This window comes from Leucoraja erinacea, chromosome 1 (assembly GCF_028641065.1).
Source record: "Leucoraja erinacea ecotype New England chromosome 1, Leri_hhj_1, whole genome shotgun sequence".
Lineage (NCBI taxonomy): Eukaryota > Metazoa > Chordata > Chondrichthyes > Rajiformes > Rajidae > Leucoraja > Leucoraja erinaceus.
In genome coordinates, this window is record NC_073377.1 from 96041306 (window position 1) to 96067190 (window position 25885).

At 42.4% G+C, this 25885-nt stretch overlaps 1 protein-coding gene across 7 annotated transcripts in view; it reads left to right on the plus strand.

Annotated features, from left to right (window-relative positions):
- Positions 1–371: 371 nt before the first annotated feature.
- Positions 372–25885, plus strand: part of LOC129699694 (coiled-coil domain-containing protein 158-like) — a 100683-nt gene continuing 75169 nt past the window's right edge. For 2 of the 7 annotated variants that reach the window (XM_055639694.1, XM_055639702.1), the window contains exons 1-2: positions 378–1006; positions 23130–23231. In XM_055639694.1, coding sequence (XP_055495669.1) covers positions 883–1006; positions 23130–23231 — 226 coding nt within the window. In that variant the 5' untranslated portion in view covers positions 378–882. Of the gene's footprint in view, positions 1007–23129; positions 23232–25677; positions 25746–25885 lie in introns of those variants that run through there. The other 5 variants (XR_008723920.1, XM_055639726.1, XM_055639712.1 and 2 more) reach the window with 5 other exon arrangements.

A 25885-nucleotide genomic window follows, 5' to 3' on the forward strand; every position in this document is an offset into this window, starting at 1 on the left:
TCATACAGTTCCCCCAAAACTATAGCTGACCCAAAACATGCTGCGTTATGCGATGCCGCGTGGAAAAACACTAGTGTCGGAAGGAAGTGCAGATGCTGGGTTTCACCCAAAGATAGACACAAAATGCTGGACTCAGCGGGTCAGGCAGCATCACTGGAGAGAAGGAATATGTGACTTTTCGGGTCGAGACCCTCACCCGTTCCTTCTCTACAAAGATGCTGCTAGTCCCGCTGAGTTACTCCAGCATTCTGTGTGACACATCTTCAGAGTAGCTTGCCTGGGTTGAGACCAAAGATAGTGGAATCTTTGGTTGACACCAGACTACAAGCCCCAGCAACGCTCGCAGTAAACAAGCACCATGGGGACGGCCCTGGTTTGAAAGGGCCGGCGGCGAGTGGCCCGGGAATCGTCACAAGCAGAGAGCGCGGCCGATTGTGAGCTCACAAAGCCGATGCGAAAGGATACAGCGTTGTCCGGGGAGCAGACGGCGACCACCGTGTCTCCACGTTCTCAGCCGCCGCTCCTTCCCCCCTTGCTCCAGCTCAGCTCGTCCCCACGTCCCCCACCTGCAGCGATGAACTGCGGCTCCCCACTCATCGCAGAAAGCCAAAGAAAAGCCTTCGGCAGTAACCAAGGCGACAGGTGTCTTGTTGAAACCAACCGCTCAGGCACCTCGATGTGCGCAGTGGGCAGACAAGAATTCATGAATAGTTATATTTTTCTTTGAGATTTTTGATTTTTTATTTAGGGTAACTTTAAAAATATATATTTAACGTCGTATATTTAATGTAAATATTTATTTTCAAGTAAAAAAATATCGTTGACGAACTACTAAGCCTTTAAAAAAAATAACAACGTCGATCGGGTTTCTAAGCTTTAAAAATGTCCACCGCTTTTGAAACTGACGCCAAGAGAAGGACGGAGATGTGCTGGAGCTTCGCGAAAGGTGAACCACTGACCAGAACATCGTCCTTTGATATTTTGGAAGCCAACCGATCACGAGAGAGTGAGTGTCTCGGTGAACTTCCCTCCAGAGGCAGCGATTTACGTTGTGTAAGGTGTAAAGCAGACAAAGGCGAGGTGATGCGAATAACGTTGTCAGACTAAAGCTGAACAATGCCGAGGCGGCAGGGAAAGGAAGCACTTTGTTCCCAAATCAGGCCCCGTCTCCTCCCGCAAAGAGGAGGGGTGTGGGATGCAACTCAGTGAAAGTGTCGCTATTATGTTGGAATATGTTGATAGTGTGGAGCTCGGGTCTCTGCAAGGTAGCTCTAGACTTACTTTGTGTAGGAAGGAACTGTAGATGGTGGTTTACACCGAAGATAGACACGAAATGCTGGAGTAACTCAGTTGGACAGACAGCAACTCTGGAGAAAAGGAATGGGTGACGTTACAGGTTGAGACCCGTCTTAGTGTCAGGGCAGAGGGAAATTAAAGGTATAGGGAGGTTGCAGGCAGTCGGGTCACGACCCGTGAACCATACTGTTGCCACGCTCCGCCAACTGGAGTACACGCGATGAACTGCAGGTAAGCGCTGACGATTGTTTCCAGCGTAGGTACACAAAAAAGCTGGAGAAACTCAGCGGGTGCAGCAGCATCTATGGAGCGAAGGAAATAGGCAACGTTTCGGGCCGAAACCCTTATTCAGACCCGTTTCGGCCCGAAACGTTGCCTATTTCCTTCGCTCCATAGATGCTGCTGCACCCGCTGAGTTTCTCCAGCTTTTTTGTGTACTTTCGATTTTCCAGCATCTGCAGTTCCTTCTTAAACATTGTTTCCAGCGTAGCGGGCCCGTTAAAACCCGCCGAAATGGTCAGTTTTTTCACTGTAAATAATTATGAAAATCAGGATAAGCGTGAGAGACATTTAGCCTACTTCAGAATTCCAAAAGTGAAGAGAAATGACGGTAGATAGAACCGAGAGCTCAAGGGACAACAACAGCCAAAGTGTTTGGCGAACATTGGCCGTTTGCCCACTGCCTTTCATCAACAGTAAGGCATTATTTGTGTTTTTTCTTGATTCCTTTGGCATCTAAAAAGTTTCAGAAGTGATAAATCTGGCTGTAAAATTTAAAAATCGCCCATGGTTCTCAAGTTCTTTTACATACAAAAAGAAAACGCCTCTGAAGCAAAATTTACAGCCAGATTTATCACTTCTGAGACTTTTTAGATACCAAAGGAATCAAGAAAAAACACAAATAATGCCTTACTGTTGATGAAATGCAGTGAGCAAACGCGATAATTCCCAATATTTTCAATTTTGACATCTGCACGGCCAATCTTCGTCAAGCACTTTAGCTGTTGTTGTCCCTTCAGCTCTCGCTTCTCTTTACCTTAATTTTGCTTCACTTTTGGAATTCTGAAGTTGGGTACATGTCTTTCCACAATTTTTTCAGCGCAAAACTTCAACATTTTGGCGGTTTTTAACAGGTAGGAAAGTATGCGTTTCGTGTATTAACAACATATACCGGAAGCTGCGATGTCCTCCAGATGGATTGAGCGGCTCCGTGCTTCAAGCTCTATGACCCAGTGACCTTACGTGGGTCTGAAGAACGTTCTTGTCCCAAAACATCACCTATTCCTTTTCTGCAGAGATGCTACCTGGCCTGCTGAGTTACTCCAGCATTGTGTGTCTATCTTCTGTCTACTTTTTAGTTTCTTGCTTTGGACCAGTTAATGTATGAAGGGACTCTGGGGACTACAGAGGCAATTCCTGGGCACTGTAACAAGCGATGTGCAATCTTCGTCGAATCTGCTGCACACTCGCATCTGGGGTATCGATTGCACTATGTGCCGAGGTGGACCCCGTGGTCTGAGCTCAGCTATGGTGGCCCAAATCTTATCTTGTTTAGCTTTTCCCGGGTGATTGGTAGGGATCGCGACTTCCTCACTACAACTTGGGCTGTGCGAGGACTTTAAGGTGCTAGGAATCAGATGTGGGCACGCCTGACTTATTCTGGCTGCGGTTCCGTGCCGGTCTGAGTGGGCCAGCTGGGTGGTGGGGGCTAGTATGCTGCTGGATATAGCAGAAACCCATTTGAGTGAGATGGCTGACTCAGAGGTAACTTCAGTTTTTGCTTTGAGGTTTCGGCCCGAAACGTTACCTATCTCCTTCGCTCCATAGATGCTGCTGTACCCGCTGAGTTTCTCCAGCATTTTTGTGTACCTTCAGTTTTTACTTTGTTGTGTGTTTTTAATCATTTACATGAGATACAACCGTTTTAATTTACAAAAGGACGCAAAGTGCTGGAGTAATTCAGCAGGTCAGGCAGCATCTCTGTACAACATGGATGGGTGATGTGTTGTGTCAAGATCCTTCTTCAGGCTGATTATAGGGGTGGGGAGGTTGGGCGGATGGTTGGAACAAATGTCAAAGACAAAAGCTGAAGCTGTGAGACTGGGTTTGAAGGGGGGGGGGGGGTGTTGGTAGATAAATAGGTGGGGAGTCCAGATGTGGCACAGATGGGGGGGGGGGGGGGGGGGGGGAGGAGAGTTTGCAGGCAGTTACCTAAATTTGAACAATTGAAGGTTCATACCATTCGGTTGTAAGCTACCCAAGTGGAATATGAGCTGGTGTTCCTCCATTTTGTATGCAGCCTCACTCTGGCAATGGTGAAGGCCCAGGACAGAAAGGTCAGAGTTGGAATAGGAAGGGGAATAATGATTAGCAAACGGGAGGGAGTTCCAGTAGTGTTCAGAGGAACGGCTGTGAGTCTGTGCTTGGTCTTGCCTATGTTCAGGTGGCCACTTTTGGAACACCAGATGCAGTCGATGAGGTTGGAGGAGGTGCACATGAACCTCTGTCTCACCTGGAAGGACTGCAGGCGTTTCTGATTAAAGGTGAGGGAGGAGGCATATTCCTATACCAGACTAAGGCCACATGCAAACTCGAGGAACAGCACCTCAAAGTTAATTTTGGTTGTGTAATACACAACAGTCACGGTGGCGGAGCGGTAGAGTTGCTGCCTTACAGCAAAATGCAGCGCCGGAGACCCAGGTTCGATCCCGACTACGGGTGCTGTCCGTACGGAGTTTGTATGTTCTCCCCGTGATGTGCGTGGGTTTTCTCCGAGATCTTCGGTTTCCTCCCACATTCCAAAGACGTACAGATTTAGATAATAGACAATAGGTGCAGCAGTAGGTCATTCGGCCCTTCGAGCCAGCACCGCGATTCAATGTGATCATGGCTGATCATCCCCAATCAGTACCCCGTTCCTGCCTTCTCCCCATATCCCCTGACTCCGCTATTTTTAAGAGCCCTATCTAGCTCTCTCTTGAAAGCATCCAGAGAACCCGCCTCCACCGCCCTCTGAGGCAGAGAATTCCGCAGACTAACCACTCTCTGTGAGAAAAAGTGTTTCCTCGTCTCCGTTCTAAATGGCTTACTCCTTATTCTTAAACTGTGGCCACTGGTTCTGGACTCCCCCAACATTGGGAACATGTTTCCTGCCTCTAGTGTGTCCAAACCCTTAACAATCTTATATGTTTCAATGAGATACTGTCTCATCCTTCTAAACTCCAGAGTGTACAAGCCCAGCTGCTCCATTCTCTCAGCATATGACAGTCCCGCCATCCCGGGAATTAACCTTGTAAACCTATGCTGCACTCTCTCAACAGCAAGAATGTCCTTCCTCAAATTAGGGGACCAAAACTGTACACAATACTCCAGGTATGGTCTCACTAGGGCTCTGTACAACTGCAGAAGGACCTCTTTGCTCCTATATTCGATTCCTCTTGTTATAAAGGCCAACATGCATTCGCTTTCTTCACTGCCTGCTGTACCTGCATGCTTACTTTCATAGACTGATGTACAAGGACCCCCAGATCCCGTTGTACTTCCCCTTTTCCCAACTTGACACCATTTAGATAGTAATCTGCCTTATTTTTGCTACCAAAGTGGATAACCTCACATTTATCCACATTAAACTTCATCTGCCATGTATCTGCCTACTCCCCCAACTTGTCCAAGTTACCCTGCACTCTCATAGCATCCTCCTCACAGTTCACACTGCCACCCAGCGTTGTGTCATCTGCAAATTTGCTAATGTTACTTTGAATCCCTTCATCCAAATCATTGATGTATATTGTAAATAGCTGCGGTCCCAGCACCGAGCCTTGCGGTACCCCACTATTCACTGCCTGCCATTCTGAAAGGGACCCGTTAATCCCTACTCTTTGTTTCCTGTCTGCCAACCACTTCTCTGTCAGCACTCTACCCCAATACCATGTGCCCTAATTTTGCCCACTAATCTCCTTTTCAAATGCGGTTAATTTGTAGGTTAATTGGCTCGATTAATTGGCTTGATAAATGTAAAAAATTGTTGAGTATAAAATAATTGTCCACTATAAAAAAATTGTTCATCTTCCAGTCTAGTCCCTGGTGGACTCTTCGGAAGGTGCAAGGTACAGTATGCTCCAATTGAATGCTCCAATTTTAGGTAACCTCCTGCAATATCCCTCCACCTCCCATAACTCTCTTGTTCTCCTCCACACCTCCCCCTTTATCTTCTCTTCCTCTTCTCCCGGTGCCGCACGTAGGCTCCCACCTATTTCTTCCCCCCCCCTCCTCCCCCCACTCTTCTCCCACGAGCTTCGCAATGCGCAACTCCTCAACCCTGTCTCACACCTTCTGCTTTTATTGGGGGCCTTTGCACCAAACACCTGCCCATTAACACCCCCCCCCCCCCCCTCACAAGCATGCACGAATTACTTACCATGTTTTGTCCTGCTTCTTCCTTTTTGTCGATCTCCCTTCCCCCACCACACCCCCGCAATCAGTCTGAAGAAGGGTCTTGAAAAATCACCTATCCATGTTCTCCAGAGATGCTGCCTGACCCGCTGAGTTACCCCAGCACTTTGTGTCCTTTTACCAGCAACTGCAATTTCTTGTTTCTGCATTTTATATTACTTCATTTTTAATTTTTTTCAGTTTTTAAATGATGTAACTCAGTTGGAATATCTCTGATCATCATTTAAAAATGGTGGACACGCTTTACCAATGCTACCTATGAGGGTGAATGGTGGACGGACGGGACCTTGAGTTCCAGCATATGAGACGCACCAGTTGCTTGTGAACAATGTTTGCACAGGCTTTGAGATTATTGAGAGTCATACAGCTGCAAGAGATTAATGCAGGAAAGGAAATTGTGTTCAGTTTTTTGGCACCATGTTATTGGAAAGATATTGTCAAGCTTGAAAGGGCTCAGAAAATATTTTTACGAGGATGTTGTCAGGTAGAGCAAGGGGGTTCCCAGCCTTTTTCATCCTGTTTACCCCTGGCAACTTTAATAGCACATAACAATGTTATTTCATTTATTTATGAACAGCTAATGATGAACAGAACCAAACACATTCAGTCAATGAAAAGAAATATGTACAAATCCAGAATTACCACTGGAGGTAAATTTACCTCAGGTTGGGAACCCTTGAGGTAGAGGGTGTGAGCTATAGGGAGAGGTTGAGTAGGCTGGGTCTCTAATCCATGGAGCGCAGGAGGAGGAGGGGGGATCTTATTGAGATATACAAAATCATGAGAGGAATAGCAGGTAGATGCACACTCTTGCCCATAATAGGGGAATCGAGGACCAGAGGACATAGGTTCAAGGTGAAGGGGAAAAGATTTAATAGGAATCCGTGGGGTATATTTTTCACACAAAGGGTGGTGCGCGTATAGAACAAGCTGCCAAAGGAGGTAGTTGAGGCTGGGACTATCCCATCGTTTAAGAAATAGTTACACAGGTACATGGATAGGAAAGGTTTGGAGGGATATGGACCAAGTGCAGGCAAGTGGGACTAGTGCAGCTGGGACATTGTTGGCCAGTGTGGGCAAGTTTGGCCGAAGGGCCTGTTTCCACACTGTATCACTCTATGACTCCATGCCTCTATGAAATGGTGTAGGGAAGGGGGAGGGACTATAAAACCCAGAAGTGTGGGCGTGGCTCAATCTGTCCGCAAGATGGCGAGGGAGAGGTCACGACTCTCTGTCTGAGCTGGGAAACCACAGAACTGTAAGTATGCAATGTACTTGAATGAATGATTTATTAGCCCTTAATGAAAATGAAATTAGTTGTTTGGCCTGCCCTGTGCTTGAAACTGCAATGGCAATGAAAATGAAGTGAAAATGCAATGAGCTGTTTGGCTTGAGCCTGCCCTGTGCTTAAAAGTGCAATGGCAATGGAAATGAAGTAAAATGCAATCAGCTGTTTGGCTTGAGCCTGCCCTGTGCTTGAAAGTGCAATGGCAATGGAAATTAAGTGAAAATGCAATCAGCTGTTTGGCTTGAGCCTGCCCTGTGCTTGAAAGTGCAATGGCAATGGAAGTGAAGTGAAAATGCAATGAGCTGTTTGTCTTGGCATGGCCTGTGCTTGAAACTGCAATGGCAATGGAAGTGAAATCAAAATGCAACGAGCTATTTGGCCTGCCCACATGAAATGAAATGAGTTGTTTGGCCTGCCTGAAACCATTAATTATGTCCTACAAGGCCCCTATTAGCCTGAAACCAGTCCCTTTTGCCCAAAATGCCCCTATTAGCCCTGGAGGAGCATTTTGGCCCAAAGGGCCCATGCCAGGCCAGAAAAAGTCCAGAAAAAGTGCCTTTCATTGATATCACACTCAGATTTTTTTTTAAAGCCCCTTCGGCCCATCAGGCCTGTGCTAGCCCAGGAGTCCCTTCGGCCCATCAGTAAGTATTCCCTCTGCAAGTATTAAACCTCACTCCAATATTTTTCTCCCTCTCTTCATTTGCTCCCTGTGAGATCCAGGCCAGGATAGACTTTCCTCCTTCATTGCTGTGATCTGCAAAAAAAATATGAACATTTTCTGAAATTGATTCTCCTCCCTCTCCCCCTTCTCTCTCACAGAATCTCTCATTTGTTTTGGGTAGAATTTCTGAGCTGCTAGCCCACCAGGCCTGAATGACTGAGCTGCCAGCCTGCCAGTCCTGAGTGAGTGAGCTGCCAGCCCACCAGGCCTGAGGGTCTGAGCTGCCAGCCCAAGAATCCATTCAGCCCACAATGTCCATACTAGCCCTCTGGAAACCAGTCCCTTTGGCCCACAACATCCATATTAGCGCTCCAGAAAGCCCCCCCCCCCACCCCACTGGCAAGCAGTATTGGAATTGGTGGAGAGGCAGAATATTGCGTTGGTGACTAGCCCTCCCGTGTGATGCTGGGACCCGAAGGGTCCCACTTAGTCTAGTATATATAGTTGGGTCCCATGTTCACACGGGAGGGCTGGTCAACAAAGCAATATTCCACCTCTCCACCAATTCCAATACTGCTCACCAGTTGGGGGGGGGGGGGGGGGGGGGGGGGGTAGGGGGCTGTCTGTTGCGCCAGTATGGGTGTTGCGGGCCGAAGGTACTGGTTTCCAGAGGGCTAGTATAGACATTGTGGGCCGTATGGATGCTTGGGCAGGCATCCAACTGTTGCAATGATTTTAAAAGCCAAGCCAAGGCAAAAATAGAAAACATAGAAAATAGATGCAGGAGTAGGCCATTCGGCCCTTCGAGCCTGCACCGCCATTCAATATGATCATGGTTGATCATCCAACTCAGTATCCTGTACCTGCCTTCTCTCCATACCTCCTGATCCCTTTAGCCACAAGGGCCACATCTAATTCCCTCTTAAATATAGCCAATGAACTGGCCTCAACTACCTTCTGTGGCAGAGAATTCCAGAGATTCATCACTGTGAAAAATGTTTTCCTCATCTCGGTCCTAAAATATTTTCCCCTTGTCCTTAAACTGTGACCAAACAATTGGGCTGCAGACATCAACAACCAAAATTCATTTTGTGATCACAAACTTATTAAAAAAGAAGGCGAGGCAAACAATTGGGCTGCAGACACCTGACAACCAAAATTCATTTTGTGAACACAAACTTGTTAAAAAGGGCTGCAGCCGCTTTACAGCCGCATCGGGGGGACTCACCGTGGAGTAGACGTGCGTTCAGTGTTATTCGCAGCTCAGTCTCTGCCAGACCCTCTCGCTTCCTGGGTCTGGCAGAGACTGAGTGAGGCATGACACTTCCTGGGTCTGGCAGAGACTGAGTGAGGCACGACATTTCCTGGTTTTATAGTCCCTCCCCCTGCCACCAGCGGCTGCAGCAGATAGAATGGGGAATTTTGTAAAAATATTAATATCTCTCTCATTTTTCATTGACGGAAAAAATCCTCCGCACTCATATGGCGGAGGGGGGCTCTGAGCGAGGTGGCCAAAAATGACAGCTGTAGGTGGCGGCGTTCTCTCGGAAGTCGCAGCACAGTCGGCCAAAAGCAGTCAAGATCAGAGATTTAGTAATATAGATATATATATATATATATACATACTGAACTTTTTTTTCTCTTTCGTTTATTATCTTGTTTGCAGTGTACTAAGTTTACATATTCTATTGTGCTGCAGCAAGTAAGAATTTCATTGTTCTATCTGGGATACATGACAATAAAACACTCTTGAGTCTTGACTCTTGAGAAATACTTTTTTTAATTGGAGAGAAGAATCCAATAGTCCTGGTAAATTTGGACCATTGCTTTTTGAGTGATATATGAATATCTTTGATAGGTTTAGAAAGTTAACTTTTGAAATTTTCAGCTAATGAAGATATAGTAGTACAGTGTGAAACAGGCCTTTCAGCCCAATTTGTCCACACCGGCCAACATGTTCCAGCCACAGTAGTCCCACCTGCCAGTATTTGGTCCATACCACTCCAAACCTGTTCCATCCATGTTCCCTTCTAACTGTTTCTTAAATGTTGGAATAGTCCCTGCCTCAACTACCTCTTCTGGCAGCTTGTTCCATACATCCACCCTTTGTGAGAAACAGTTACCTCTCAGATGCCTATTAAATCTTTTTCCCTTCACCTTAAACCTATGTCCTCTGGTCCTCGATCACCTACTCTGGGCAAGATAAGGTGCATCTACCCAATCTGTTCCTCTCATGATTTTGTACACCTCTATAAGATCTCCCCTCATCCTCCTGCGATCCAAGGAATAGAGTCCCAACCAACTCAACCTCTCCCTATAGCCCAGATCCTCTAGTCCTGGCAACATTCTCGTAAATCTTCTCTGTACCCTTTCCAGCTTGACAACATCTATCCTATAACACGGTGCCCAGAACTGAACACAATACTCTAAATGCGGTCTCACCAACGTCTTATACAACTGCAATATGACCTCCCAACTTCTATACTCAACACTCTGGCTGATGACGGTCATGGTGCCAAAAGCCTTTTTGACCACGTAATTTATCTGCGACCCCACCTTCAGTGGAGGTTGCAGAGATCCCTCTACTCTACAACATTACCCAGAGCCCTACCATTCACTGTGTAGGTTCTGCTCATGTTAGACTTCCCAAAATGCAGCACCTCACATTTATCTACATTAAATTCCATCAACCATTCCTCAGCCCACTTGGCCAATTGATCACGATCCTACTGCAATTTTTCACAAACATCTCAAAAATTGTAAATGGTTAGAGAGTGAAGAAGGAATATGCGCAATGGTAACAAGGGCAGATATGTGTCAGATGTGGTTTATGGTGAAAAGGTCTGAAGTGGTCTGGGGAAACAACCAATAAACACAGTATTCTTGTAGATGAAGAATTCACAGTAACTCACAGTAATCACAGTAGACCAAGAATTCACCAAACTCCAGCATTTTGTGTCTATCTTTGGTGTAAACCAGCATCTACAGTTGCTTCCTACACCTCTCTGCTTGTTGATCTTCATTGTTTCTCAATTAAGCAGTGGACCACATCCTTGTTTCTTGGCCACTTCCCAATCTCAATCGCTGTTATGGGATCCAGCCTTATAACCTTCAGTTATCTAAGGTACCTCTGTCATCCCTGAATTCAATGTTCTACCATTGGTTGCCCTGCCTCCAGCTGACAAACCCTAAACTTAGGAATTCCCTCCCTGGCCTTTTCTGTCTCTCTATTTGTATTTAAGACAATCCTCAAGACCACCTTCTTCGGCTAAGCTTTGAACGCTTGCCTTAATATTTCTTAATATTGCAAAGCATGAATATTTGTTTTATCATACACCTGCAAAGTACCTTGAGATGTTTTTTGTTTTATTAGAAGTTGCTTAATGAATGCAAATAATTTTGTTGTTAATCTTTGGGTTCATTTTCATTTATATTTGAAGGTAGCAGAGCCACTTAAGAAGGAGATTGAGAAAGCATAAACTATTGATTTTGTTGAAAACAGCACTAAATACAACTGCAAAAAAAATTGATTCGTCCTCAAGCAGATAATGATGTATATTTTTGGGCAAAACACATTAAGGTTCACATCAGGACCTCAGGAGTCAAGAGTGTTTTATTGTCATTTGTCCCAGATAGAACAATAAAATTCTTACTTGCTGCAGCACAACAGAACAGGTAAACATAGTACACTGTAAACAATATAAATGCGAGGAAAAAAAAAGTTCAGTGTATATATTTATATATACACTCACACGTACATACACACATACTCAAAAAACAAACAAACAGAGGATAAGAGGAGATTTATCAGGATAGCACCTAGGAACAGGGCCAACTGGTTTGCATTTGAAATGCATGATTGTGATTAATATCCCATGACTTTATGTAAAGAGTAGTTTTAACCATAAGTATTACTATGTCATCTATCACCACAAAGTAATGTGGAATGCTGATGGGTCAAAAAAAAGCAGTATTTTCTGAAGAAAAGTCACTGCATTTTGAAGATAAAGTGTGTCGCATGATATCTAGTATAAATGCAGGTATAACTACTAATAATTCACGATGAATTCTACCTAATTTATTTGAGCAGAATTCATCATGTATTCTTTGCAAGGTCACAGTTGTGAAGTGATATAGTAAGAGATGGTCAGGCATCACTTCTCTTCAGATTTGGATTTGATCTTTGTTAACGTTGCTCCTTATTGTTAAAACAATCACAACGTTAAAACTGTACTCCAAATGTCTCCATAAATAGCTGTGCAGGATTTCACCATCTCCCAAATCTGAACAAGTAGAATATCTATTCTACGATTACATTTTATCCTCAATTATATTTTATTTCTGTGTGCTTTGTTGTCACCTTCTCGTTTGATGTCTTGTTTTCACACACTACCCTTCCTTATCTCTGTGTTTCCCTCTCCCCTGACTCTCAGTCTGAAGAAGTGTCTGGAACCGAAACGTCACCCATTCCTTCTCTCCAGAGATGCTGCCTGTCCCGCTGAGTTACTCCAGCATTTTGTGTCTTATCTTCGGTGTAAACCAACGTCTGCAGTTCCTTCCTACACAGTATATTTATCTCAATGGTTTTTCCATCTCTGATCAAATGCTACCTTGCAATGACATTTCCTGAATCAAACAGTTTAAGAATTAACATTCTCTATTGAATATTTGATTTCAGCTTTTGTTCTGCATTTATTCTTTTGGTTCTCTAAAAATGATGATGATCATCAACATGTTTTGAGTGTTTATTCATACATCAGTGAATACTTTGACCAAGAATTTGTTCAATAAATCACAAACAGGGGAACACTTTTTTATTTTGTTCTGGAATGTTCTTATTTAATCCCAACCTCAGCCTCATTTAAACACAGTGGGGTAGAAATTGTATTTTATTGGCATGAGAGCAGTGTTATAGATCGTCCTAATTACTATACCTATTTCAGTCTATACCGGTATATATACCAAAATATTTTTTTAAAAAATTAGACTCTAACATTACAAATTATATTTGGGACTATAAATCACATAGAATCACAAAAAAACACTTATGTAAACCAAAAGAGGTCGGGGGACTTTCACTTCCGAATTTTATGTATTATTACTGGGCAGTGCATATTAAGAATATGATTTATTGGTTGGATAGTTCTACACAACAGACAGAATGGATAAAAATGGAGAAGGAGGATTGTCATCCTTGTAATATAGGAACGATCCTCTTTTCCCCCAAAAAACTGAATAACACAATATATAAGAAGAACCCAATTATATATGGTACAATAAGAATTTGGAAACAAATAAAATTATCTTTAAAATTAAGAAATCTATCACTGTTAATGCCAATTGCGAATAACCCTTTATTTAAACCATCTCTTTTTTATAAGGCATATAACCAATGGGAAAGTCTCGGAATTAGAAGGATCAGGGATATGTACGAAACAGGAAACCTACTATCATTCCAACAACTACAATTAAAATTTAAATTGAAAAAACAACCAATATTTTAAATATCTTCAGATTTGCGACTTTGTGAAAAAATATATACAAGGATATCAAAAAGTAACTCCTGACTTATTGGAAGAAGCAATGAATATTGAAGCTGACTCACAAAAATTAATATCCTATTTATATAATAGTATTCTAAATATAGACCTACCATCGACAGAGGTACTTAGAGAAGAGTGGGAACGGGAATTAATGATAAAAATTACGAAGGTTAAATGGGAAAAATACCTGATATATATTCACAAATGTTCAATTAATGTAAGACATAATCTAATACAATTTAAAATTGTACATAGATTATATTATTCAAAAACAAGATTGAACAAATTTTATCCAAATATATCCGCCACTTGTGATAAATGTCTAGCCCAAAAGGCAACTATAACACACTCCTTAGTTTCCTGCATAAAACTTTATAGATTTTGGAATGATATTTTTGAAATACTTACAAAATTATTCAAGACAAGAATGGAACCTAATACTGAAATGATTATATTTGGTGTAATGGAAGATGGGAATAAATTGAACCCGTCTCAAAATCTATTCCTTAATTATGGTTTAATAATAGCAAAAAAATTAATACTTAAATTTTGGAAGGGTACATCAATACCAACGCTTAAAATGTGGATTGCAAGTATGTTGGACACCGCTCATCTTGAGGAAATGCGATTCCTCCTAATGGATAAATCAGACCAATTCATAACGAGTTGGTCTCCATTCGTCGTTTTTTTGGAATCATATGGTGCAACACAATTGTAAAAAATAACTGTTTCAGGACTGGACGAGGGTTGGTCAAGACTATAAATAATGATCTCCTTTTCTTTTCACTATTTTCTCTCTCAACTTTCTTCATTTACTCGTTTTCTTTCTTCACACACTATATATTTCACATTTTTCTATCCTTTACTATCTAACCTCTTTTTCTTATTCTCATCTTTTTTCAATGTAACAAAAAATAAAGAAGTTGTACATAAAATGTATTATGAAAATATATATTAGGCACTTTGGTGCCATATGACTGTGCTTACTTCTAATAAAATAAAATTAAAAAAAAAAAAAAAAAAAAAAAAAAAAAAAAAAAAAAAAAAAAAAAAAAAAAAAAAAAAAAAAAAAAGCAGTATTTTCTGAAGAAAAGTCACTGCATTTTGAAGATAAAGTGTGTCGCATGATATCTAGTATAAATGCAGGTATAACTACTAATAATTCACGATGAATTCTACCTAATTTATTTGAGCAGAATTCATCATGTATTCTTTGCAAGGTCACAGTTGTGAAGTGATATAGTAAGAGATGGTCAGGCATCACTTCTCTTCAGATTTGGATTTGATCTTTGTTAACGTTGCTCCTTATTGTTAAAACAATCACAACGTTAAAACTGTACTCCAAATGTCTCCATGAATAGCTGTGCAGGATTTCACCATCTCCCAAATCTGAACCAGTAGAATATCTATTCTACGATTACATTTTATCCTCGATTATATTTTATTTCTGTGTGCTTTGTTGTCACCTTCTCGTTTGATGTCTTGTTTTCACACACTACCCTTCCTTATCTCTGTGTTTCCCTCTCCCCTGACTCTCAGTCTGAAGAAGGGTCTGGAACCGAAACATCACCCATTCCGTCTCTCCAGAGATGCTGCCTGTCCCGCTGAGTTACTCCAGCATTTTGTGTCTTATCTTCGGTGCAAACCAACATCTGCAGTTCCTTCCTACACAATATATTTATCTCAATGGTTTTTCCATCTCTGATCAAATGCTACCTTGCAATGACATTTCCTGAATCAAACAGTTTAAGAATTAACATTCTCTATTGAATATTTGATTTCAGCTTTTTGTTCTGCATTTTTTCCTCTGGTTCTCTAAAAATGATGATGATCATCAACATGTTTTGAGTGTTTATTGATACATCAGTGAATACTTTGACCAAGAATTTGTTCAATAAATCACAAACAGGGGAACACTTTTTTATTTTGTTCTGGAATGTTCTTATTTAATCCCAACCTCAGCCTCATTTAAACACAGTGGGGTAGAAATTGTATTACTTGCTTTTATTGGCATGAGAGCAGTGTTATAGATCGTCCTAATTCTAGAAAAAATCACATATTGATCAAGAACTTTAACTGTGATATTCACAGAAAACTGTATTGGTTCCCCCTGTCGGCACTGTGTTCCCTTTTAATGTACCAAAAGTTTTTGCTGCTGTCAACATTCAGCCCAGCAATCTTTGAAGCTAGGTCTGAAAAAGCCTTACCACCTCTAGCTGCTATGGAGTGTTGCTCCTAAATGAATACAAGCTGCAGTGATGAGGGTGTGGGAAAATTCTCTCGGGATCAGAGGGACCCGGACAAGCTGATGAATAACATTGCTTGCAGGAAGTATTACTTTGCACAAGAGAGCTCTGTAGTCATTCTAGAGCTAAGTACAACTACAACTTCTTGGACAGAAGTTGTAAGCATGGAGGTCTTTGCGAGCACACGTGTCCTATATGAGTAGCTGGACTTTGGGGATGCCTGCAATGCAGGCAAATACTCTGCCTGCTCTGTGGACTTAAGGTAAAGTAGATAAAGTCTCTGGTTGAGTATGGAGTTTGCATGATGAGGAAAAACTTCATCACCCAGAGAGTTTGAATTCTGTGGAATTCTCTGCCACAGAAGGCAGTGGAGGCCAATTCACTGGATATTTTCAGGAGACAGTTAATTTAGCTCTTAGGGCTAAAGGAATCGAGGGATATGGGGAAAAAGAAGGAACGGGATACTGAATTTAGATCATCAGCCATAGATGGCGGTGCTGACTCGAAATGCCGAACGGCCTACTCCTGCACCTATTTTTCTATGTTTCTATGATCTCTCTTGAACAGGATGGAGCAGAAAACCATGAGCCGTGGCAGCGATCAGCAGCCTGAAATGATCTCGAGGATAGGAAGCTGAGAGTGAACATGGCATTCATTGACTTCCATGGGCACGAGTCAGTGGATTTTGCGTGTTGTACTATGGTTGACCATTTGGGGGAGTCTTACACCAGAGAAAAGGCTATTACCTGTACTGCAAATGAAAGATTGGGAGTCAAATGTCTTGATAAATGTTATGATACCCAGAAATATGCACAATGTGACTCTTCTCCAGTTAAGTAGCTTTTTCAACTGCTCAGCATTTTTTTGAGGAATTGTGAATGAACGTCTTGTCCAGTGTTTGTGAGGAATCATGATCTTCTATAAGACTTCGACAATGATGCACTCTATTCTCTGGACATTCCCTCTGTGGCTCATCTGAAGCCTCCAATTAGTTTCACATAGGGGCTGTTAATTTCCTGTTTCTTCTTGTTCTGGAGTATCTTGAATAAACCAAAGTAGCCTTTTCCTTCTTCTTTTCCTGACATTTGAGATTTACTTACAGTCATAACCAGTGAATTGCAAGAAGCCAATTAGTTTTCTTTCCCTACCAATTCTCCTTTAAGATTTTCCTTCAATTGTTGCCATTGTGTTGTGTTAACTGCCTGTTAACATTTGCATGTTAAATTTCTCCAGTTTAGTATAGTGTTTTAATTGGGAATTACATGAGCTTCCTTGATTGGGCTGCACTTCAATTTCACAAATTGATAAGTTATAGGAGCAGAATTAGGCCATTCGGCCCATCATGTCTACTTTGCCATTCAATCATGGCTGATCTATCTTTCCCTCTCAACACCATTCTCATGCCTTCTCCCCATAATCCCTTACATCCATACTAATTATAAATCTGTCAATCTCTGCTTTAGAAATATCCATCGACTTGCCCCCACATCCTTCTGTGGCAATGAATTCAATAGATAACAGGTGCAGGAGTAGGTCATTCGCCCCTTCGAGCCAGCACCGCCATTCAATGTGATAATGGCTGATCATCCATAATCAGTACCCCATTCCTGCCTTCTCCCCATGTCCCATGACTTCACTATCTTTAAGAGCTCTATCTAGCTCTCTCTTGAACGTTTCCAGAGAACCGACCTCCACTGCCCTCTGTGGCAGAGAATTCCACAGACACAAAACTCTCTGTGTGAAAAAATGTTTCCTCATCTCCGTTCTAAATGGCTTACCCCTTATTCATAAACTGTGGCCCCTGGTTCTGGACTCCCCCAAAATCGGGAACATGCTTCCTGCCTCTAGCATGTCCAAACCCTTAATAATCTTATATGTTTCAATAAGATATCCTCTCATCCTTCTAAATTCCAGAGTACACAAGCCCAGCCGTTCCATTCTCTCAGCATATGACAGTCCCGCCATCCTGGGAATTAACCTTGTGAACCTACGCTGCACTCCCTCAATAGCAAGAATGTACTTCCTCAAATTTGGAGACCAAAACCGCACACAATACTCCAGGTGCGATCTCACTAGGGCCCTGTACAACTGCAGGAGGATCTCTTTGCTCCTATACTCAACTCAAATTCTACAGATTCATCACCATGGCAAAATAAATTCCTCCTCATCTCCATTCTAAAGGTTTTTTAATTTTATTCTGAGGCTGTGGCCTCTGGTCCTAGACTCTCCCACTAGTGGAAATATCCTCTCCACATCCATTTGGCCCAAACAGTTGTAGGATTGAAACACCATGCAGAAATAAGAACATAAGAAATAGCAGGAGCATGTAATTCAGTTTGTCGTGCCTGCTCTATCAGGCAGTAAGGTCATTGCTCATTATCATTTCCCCATATCCCATGATTTATTTTGTATCCAAAAATTGATCTATCTGTCTTGAATACACTGAGTGATTGAACCTTAACCCCTTTGTGTGGAAAACACTGGAAGAAATGTATTTTCAAACTCAGTCTTGAATGGGTGACCACTGATTCCAGACAGCTCAGTTACTGGGAAGCATAATTCCTGCACCTGCCCCGTCAAGCTGATGGGAATTTTGTATATTTCAATGATTTTTGCACGTGACAATAAAAGCAACATTAAACCACTAAGATTCCCCCTCATTCCTGCAACATTAAACAGACTGTATTAAAATGCTCTAATCTCTGCTCATGGTTTAATTGCCCCCTGCAATCCATCTATCATAAGCATATTCTTCCATTAAGAGAACAGACCTCCAGACACTATTTCAGTACAGGCTAATTATGACCCTGTATAAATGCACCAATACTTTTTTGGACTTGACCCCAGTCCTGCTGTGATGAAGGACAACAAGTATTTTACCTCTCAACTCCTTACTGTATCAATAGTTTAGCTTTCAGTGATTTGTGTAAAAGGACACAAGACTCATGGCATACTGGGAGTGGAAAAAGTTGCCTCTGAGGTCCCTATTAAATCTCTCCCCTTTCACGTGAAGTTTCTGCTATCTCAACGTAGAATTCTTCCACCCTGAGAAAATATCTGTAAGCATTCAGTTTATCCATGCCTCTCATGATCTTGCAAATCCTCAATAGGTTACTTCTCAGCCACCTATGGTCCAAAGTAAACAGTCCCAGCCCACCCAACTCGCTCTATAACTCAAGCCCAGGTAATATCATGGTGAATCTCTTCTGTACCCTTTCAAGCTTAATGGCAACCTTCCTATAGCTAGCTGGGTGACTAGAACTGCACATAATACTCCAAATGTGGTCTGACCCACAACTTGGACGGTGGCATCATGATGGGCCAATTTTTTAATTCAAATTTTGAAAAACACTTGAATTGCCAAAGCCTAGTAGGTTATGGACAAAGTGCTGGTAAATGAGATTAGTATAGATAGATACATAACTGATGATCAGCCTAGACACGGAGGCCGAAGGGCCTATTTCTGTGCTGTATTCTGTGCTGACTTGGATAAATCCAAAACTGTTAGATTATTTGAAAAACGGAGCCTGAAATCAGTGTGGAGATTAAAAAGACATGCCAATGAATAATGTTTTCAGCCTACACAACCTCACCTTATAACTCAGACCCTATGTCTGGCAACATCCTTGTAAATATTTTCTGCACTTTTTCCCACTTCTTGGCATCTTGTAGCAGGAGATTCCTCCAGGAACTGAACGCAATACTCCAAGTGCGACCTGCACAATGTCTTGTACAACTGCAACACATCGCCCCAACCTCTCCACTCAGCATCCTTACCGATGAAGGCCAGCATGCAAAAGGCCTTCTTCAACACTTTATCCACATGTGACACCACTTTCAGGGAATTACGTACTTCTATTCCAAGGTCCCTCTGTTCGAACCAGGAAGGTTTAACGTTCTGAAAGTTTCTTTCCTACTTTTTTATGGTTTACATTCCATAATCTATTCCCTGCAAATTCTCATGATGATTTGGTTCCAAATCACTTGTCATTCTTTAGCTGTCCATGGGATGTTCATGATTAGGCAAGGAATGTGGATGGAGTGGAGGGGTGGTTTGCAGTCGGATTTACATTCACATTCCATGTCCTCTTTCTCTGGTTGTGGTCGTGACAGCCGGGTTTGTGGGGAGGTGGCTGGGCATTTTGGATTTCAGGGTGCTTTTATTTTATGCTGCAGCAGAGATCAGTACCTCAAGATATGGGGAAACAGAAACCCAAACCCACATTCTTCCACTGCCACTGCTGATTGGAGATGTGACGAGTGATATTTAGAGGCTATGAATAGAGATGAAGGCAAGAAATGAATGTTATACATAGGGGAAGAACAGTGAAAGATAAGATAAGAATAAGAATAAGATAAGAATAAAGGGGAGGTCATTTAAGACTGAGGTGAGAAAAAAACTTTTCACCCAGAGAGTTGTGAATTTATGGAATTCCCTGCCACAGAGGGCAGTGGAGGCCAAGTCACTGGATGGATTTAAGAGAGAGTTAGATAGCGCTTTAGGGGCTAGTGGAGTCAAGGGATATGGGGAGAAGGCAGGCACAGGTTATTGATCGGGGATGATCAGCCATGATCACAATGAATGGCGGTGCTGGCTCGAAGGGCCGAATGGCCTCCCCCTGCACCTATTTTCTATGTTTCTATCTTTCTAAGATCAATCAGCAGTATAATTTAAAATAATTTCTTTAATTTGGTAGTAAATCATGAATTCCCAAGTTAATAATTTAATGTCATATGTTGCTGTGATCACAGACTGATTATTCTTTGTTAACTATGTCACAATACCCCATTACAACACAGTCGTTGCACCATTTTCTTCGGCTTTTGCCACTGTCGTCCGGCAGTGACGGTAAGAATGTCTTCACTCGTTTCTTAATCTTATTACTATCAACATGTCCACAAAGAAGTAAAATTACTAGTTAGCAATTGCCAACAAATGTCAATTGAAGTTATTGATTTTTAAAATTACACATTTTCTGTTCTCTGCTCATGTACATATGTGTTTTGTAATTTAAATACTTTTTACTTAAAGTTTAAATTGGGACGTTTGTGTAGACTTATCTATTAAAGTCTATCTAGCTTAACTGGGTTCACTGATAATGCACTATGTGTTATGGAATCACACTAGAAGTCAGCTAACAAAAGAGCATATTGTTTTGTAGCTTATTTATTAAAAAAAATAATGTGGAAGGGGTTTAATACTTAATAGAAAATGATTGTTCATGAGGTGATCACTTGCAGATTTTTGTCATGTAAAAACATTATATGTAGACTGCAGAAAAAAAATTGTCTTTATTGGAAAAATGATTTGTACTGCTTGACAATTGGTGAGGATGCATTTCTGATTAAAAAAAACAAACCCAATTGCATTAGGTTCATCAAGAATTATTGTGGATAGAAAATAACAGCACATCACACACCTGTGTTTTTTCCTGTAAACACCCAGTCAGCACCATTCAAAATCTCCAAATTATGTTCCATGCTGTCTGAAATCACGGAATAATTGAAACCTAATTTACCAATTATGCGAATGACTCCAGTTTATTTTGTCCCTCCAGTTAGATGCAGAGCTTGTATCTACTGCTTCTCATTTTTCCTAAATGCAACCAAGGCCCTCTCTCCTCACCACTTTCTTTTGCTTTCACCCACCCACCTTCTTTGCCTTCTCCCCGGCTTTCTTTGCCTCCCCTCGCTCCTTTTCTCTCACTATTTATTTCTCGCCACTTTTTCTCCTTGTCCCTCCCTTTTTCTTTTCTCTCTTCCTTTTTTCAGCCCTCCACTCTCACTCCCCCTCCTCTCTATTTTCTCCTCCCTACTCTCTCTTTGTCTCTCTTTTTGCTACTTGCAACCTCTCCCTACCTCCTTTCTCCCACTCTTCCCACCTATTTTCTCTCTCCCATCTCTCTCCCTCTCCCTTCCCACTTTCTTCCTCAATTTTCTCTCTCTGCTTCTCCCCTCTCTCCTCCCCCTCCCATCTCCTCTCCACTCTCCTCTCTCTTCCTCCCCTCTCTCCTCCTCCCCACTCTCTCCTCTCTCTCCTCCTCTCCCCCCCTCTCTCTCCCCCCCCCTCTCTCTCTCCTCCTCCCCTCTCTCTCTCCTCCCCCCTCTCTCTCCTCCCCTCTCTCCTCCTCCCCTATGTCTTCCCCTCCCCTCTCTCCCTCCCTCCCCTCTATCTCCCCTCACCTCTGTGCTTCCTCTCTCCTCTCCCCTGCTATCTCGCCCCACTCCACAAGGAGCTGTGGGTATTCTGCATCTGCCAACTGTATTCCAGATTGCTGCAGGTACAAGACAAGCTGAGTGACTGATGTCAATCCAGGCATTGGATCAGAATTCCCATTTGTTTGAATGAAAGTTCCTGACCCCTGGGAAAGAGAAAGAAAAGGACAAGTTCAGACAAAATGTGTCGGAAGGTAATGCAGGTGCTGGTTTATGCCGAAGATAGACACAAAATGCTGGAGTAATTCAGCGGGTCAGGCAGCATCTTTGGAGAAACGGAATAGATGACGTTTTGGGTCAGAACTCTTCTTCAGACTCTGTTCAGACTCACTGAATGAAGAAGGGTCCCGACCTGAAACGTTACCTAATCCCTTTCTATAGAATTGTTGCCTGACCAGCTGAATTACTCCAGCATTTTATGTCTATCTTCAGGATCAACAGGTCCATTAAAAAATTGTACTTTATTTAAATTTGTGTTACATAGAAAATAGGTGCAGGAGTAGGCCATTCGGCCCTTCGAGCCTGCACCGCCATTCAATATGATCATGGCTGATCATCCAACTCAGTATCCCATACCTGCCTTCTCTCCATACCCCCTGATCCCTTTAGCCACAAGGGCCACATCTAACTCCCTCTTAAATATAGCCAATGAACTGGCCTCAACTACCCTCTGTGGCAGAGAGTTTCAGAGATTCACCACTCTCTGTGTGAAAAATGTTACAATCCATTTGTGTTAATATATTTTTAAAGTATTTTTTAAAGTAATTTTAATAGCTTATCAATGCCTCGGTACATTGGAGATGTTTAACATAACATCTCTGACCAAGAGATGATCAGCTGACAATTTTGATAGGTGTAAAGATTGTCAGTGTGTCCTGGGCTGAGCCTCAGTGCATATTGGCTGAAGCCCGGTTGAGGAGCGGGGTGAGGGGAATGTGAGCCCAGGCTGAAGCAAGCACGATGTAGCCCAACATGATTATGGATGAATACCAGTTGCAAGGTTGCTGCTTTTGGATGAATACATTTTGTGTAGGACAGATTTCCAACTTACGAATTTTCAGTGTAATGTTACCGACTTTTTCAGGATTATGTGTCTTTGATTACTGAAGCTATCATTTTTGCTGTAACTGATAAATGTTACCGCTCTCTGCACAATGAAATACAGCATATCACAATGCACTTCACGAAAACTTGCCCAAGGAGAAATTTTCCAGAAATGTATTGAGAAATATCTGGTATTTTGCTGCTTTGCACATTTCCATTCGTGTTTAATCATTGTAACTTTCTTTTGCAATGGGGCAATTAATATAATGTCAGATAAAGCTATGTGCAAGGAGCAATGGCATCCACACAGGCTACAAGTGGGAGGGAGTACCAGTGTGAGTTATTTTCCATGCTGTGATTATAATGTTGATTGATTCCAGGGGCTCGTGGACATTTGTCATCTGCTGACTGTCGGTCTTGTCAGTCAAGTCTGCTTGCCTCAGAAGCTGGAAACAAAGCATTTACATCATATCAAAATAAAAGTAAGTGCAAGGATTATTCATGTCCTTAGGATATTTTAACTGCTATTTGAGTATTTTATCACAACACCAATTGAATCTTTGCAAAAAAAGACAGTAATGCAGGATGTAGAAAAAGGATAAGGCACAGTGAGTTAGTATTTATTCAATGTCGCTAACATTATTCAATGTCTAACCCATAGCTGACTTTTTTAGATGAAGAACTAGAAGTATGCCCAATCATTTTATAATTGGATTTCTTTTTTGCACCAGAATTATTAAGTTTTGGTTAGCTGTCATGGAATATTACCATACTTTCAGCATACATTTTTGTGAGAGTGTTATTATTTGATAAAAAGTTACAGCATGGAAATAGGTTCTTCAGCCCACTGAGTCCATGCCAACCATCGATCACCCATTGTTCACACTAATTCGATGTTTTCAAACCTTTGCATTCACTCCTTACACACTTGGGGTAATTTACAGAGGCCAATTAGCCTACAAGCCCGCATGTCTTTGGGATGTGGCACTTGGAGGAAACCCACATGGTCCCAGGGAGAACGGGCGAACTCCACACTGACAGCACCTGAGGTCAGGAACGAACTTGAGTCTGTAGCGCTGTGAGGCAGCAGCTTTATCAGTGGCACCGCTGTGAAGCTCGTGTCTCCTATTTTGCCACAGTTTCCCAACAATAACAGAAGAAATGTAAGGTAGAAGAAACACAAGGTAGTGTGCCTGAATGACTACTGTCCAGAGGCTCTGACATTCTATACTTCTATAATTCTCTGACACAATATAATACAGTATATTCAGTGGAATTTAGAAGGATGAGGGGATCTTATAGAAATATAAAAATCTTAAGGGATTAGATAGGCTAGATGCAGGACAAATGTTCCTGATGTCGGGGGAGTCCAGAACTAGGGGGGTCACAGTTTAAGAATAAGGGGAAGGCCATTTAGGACTGAGATGAGGAAAAACCTTTTGACCCAGAGAGTTGTGAATCTGTGGAATTCTCTGCCACAGAAGGCAGTGGAGGCCAATTCACTGGATGTATTCAAGAGAGAGTTAAATATAGCTCTTGGGGCTAACGGAATCAAGGGATATGGAGAAAAAGCAGGAACGGGGTACTGATTCTGGATGATCAGCCATGATCATTTTGAATGGCGGTGCTGGCTTGAATGCCGAATGGCCTACTCCTGCACCTATTTTCTATGTTTCTATGAGAGACTGGTAATGGTGCACATTAACTCCAGCCTCACAGCCGGCCTTGATCCATTACAGTTTGCTTATTGTCGTAATACGTCCATGGCAGAAGCTATCTCTGGGCCTAAACTCATCTCCGGAACACCTGGACAACAAAGACTCCCACATTTGACTCCTATTTATCGCCGTTATCTCTGCCTCCAACACCATCCAAACTCATCTCCAAACTCCAGTATCTATGAATCAGCTCCTCCTTCTGCCCCTGGATCCTTGCCATGGACCAATCACACTGATGCGCCAGCCAACAAGACACACCAACGCCTCTGGTTCCAGAGAAGACTGAGGAAATTCAGCATGGCTCCAGTGACTCTTACAAACTAATGCACCATAGAAAGCATAATGTTGGTTTGGGAATAGCTCAGGCCTAGACTATAAGAAAGTGCAGAGAGTTGTTGATATAGCCCGGTTCATCACACAGACCAGATTTCCCACCATTCTACACCATTCCATCTACACCATGTTGCCTCTGAAAAACAGACAAAATAGTCAAGGACTTCTCCTACCCAGCCATTCCTCCTTCTCCCTGCTCCCGTTCGGCAGAAGGTACAGTGGAAGCGGGCTCTGCCAGACTCAGGAACAGCTTCCTTCCCTCCTTTATCAGACTTCTGAACAGTCTGTCCATAGGCTAGGGTACTGACCGAATCACCCCTACCCCATTGAGGACGTTGGATGTTCTCTAATGAACTGATGAGCTTCAATGCTGAGTATTATATTCTGCACTCTGCACCTTCCCCTTTGTACTCTCTATTGTACTTGAGTTTGAACTGATTGTGTGTATATATGGTATATTTCATCTGTTTGGATAGCATGCAAAAAAAAGCTTTTCACTGTACCTTGGTACATGTGGCAATAATAAGCCTAAACATAGAACACAAACTAACAACAAAATGGTGCACTTTAGCAGGCACCTGAATAGTATCCAAGACCATCTTCTCCAAGAGGGCTCTATGAAGGGCAAGGATAGGTAGCTGGGATGAACCTGCTTTCCTGCCATCTTCCCCTCTCTCCCACTCCGCAATAATTATTAAGTATATTAAAGGAACAGCTTTATAAAATATCCCTGTGAAAGCAGTCAAAATTAAATGACTGTACGTGGCCTGTGCTCAAGTGTCATCAAGTTTGCATGACAAGAGATTATAAATGTTCTCTTAAAAGTCTGCTTGCGCCTGCAGAAAGTATACACACTTCATGTTTCTGTTTGCTTTAGCTCCTTCTCTGGGGTTCTTCTCTGATCAGTCGAGTTGCTACACTCCATCCATACTTAACTGATGACAGGCAAGTCAGGAAGCGATTCTGTGAATGTAACGCCTTTGAAAACTTCTTCCATATGAACCTAACTTATTATTGGATCGAGTTAAGTTGTGCCAAGTTGTCCCTGGTTGCTGACAAAATTGTGTGTCATGCCATGGTATGAT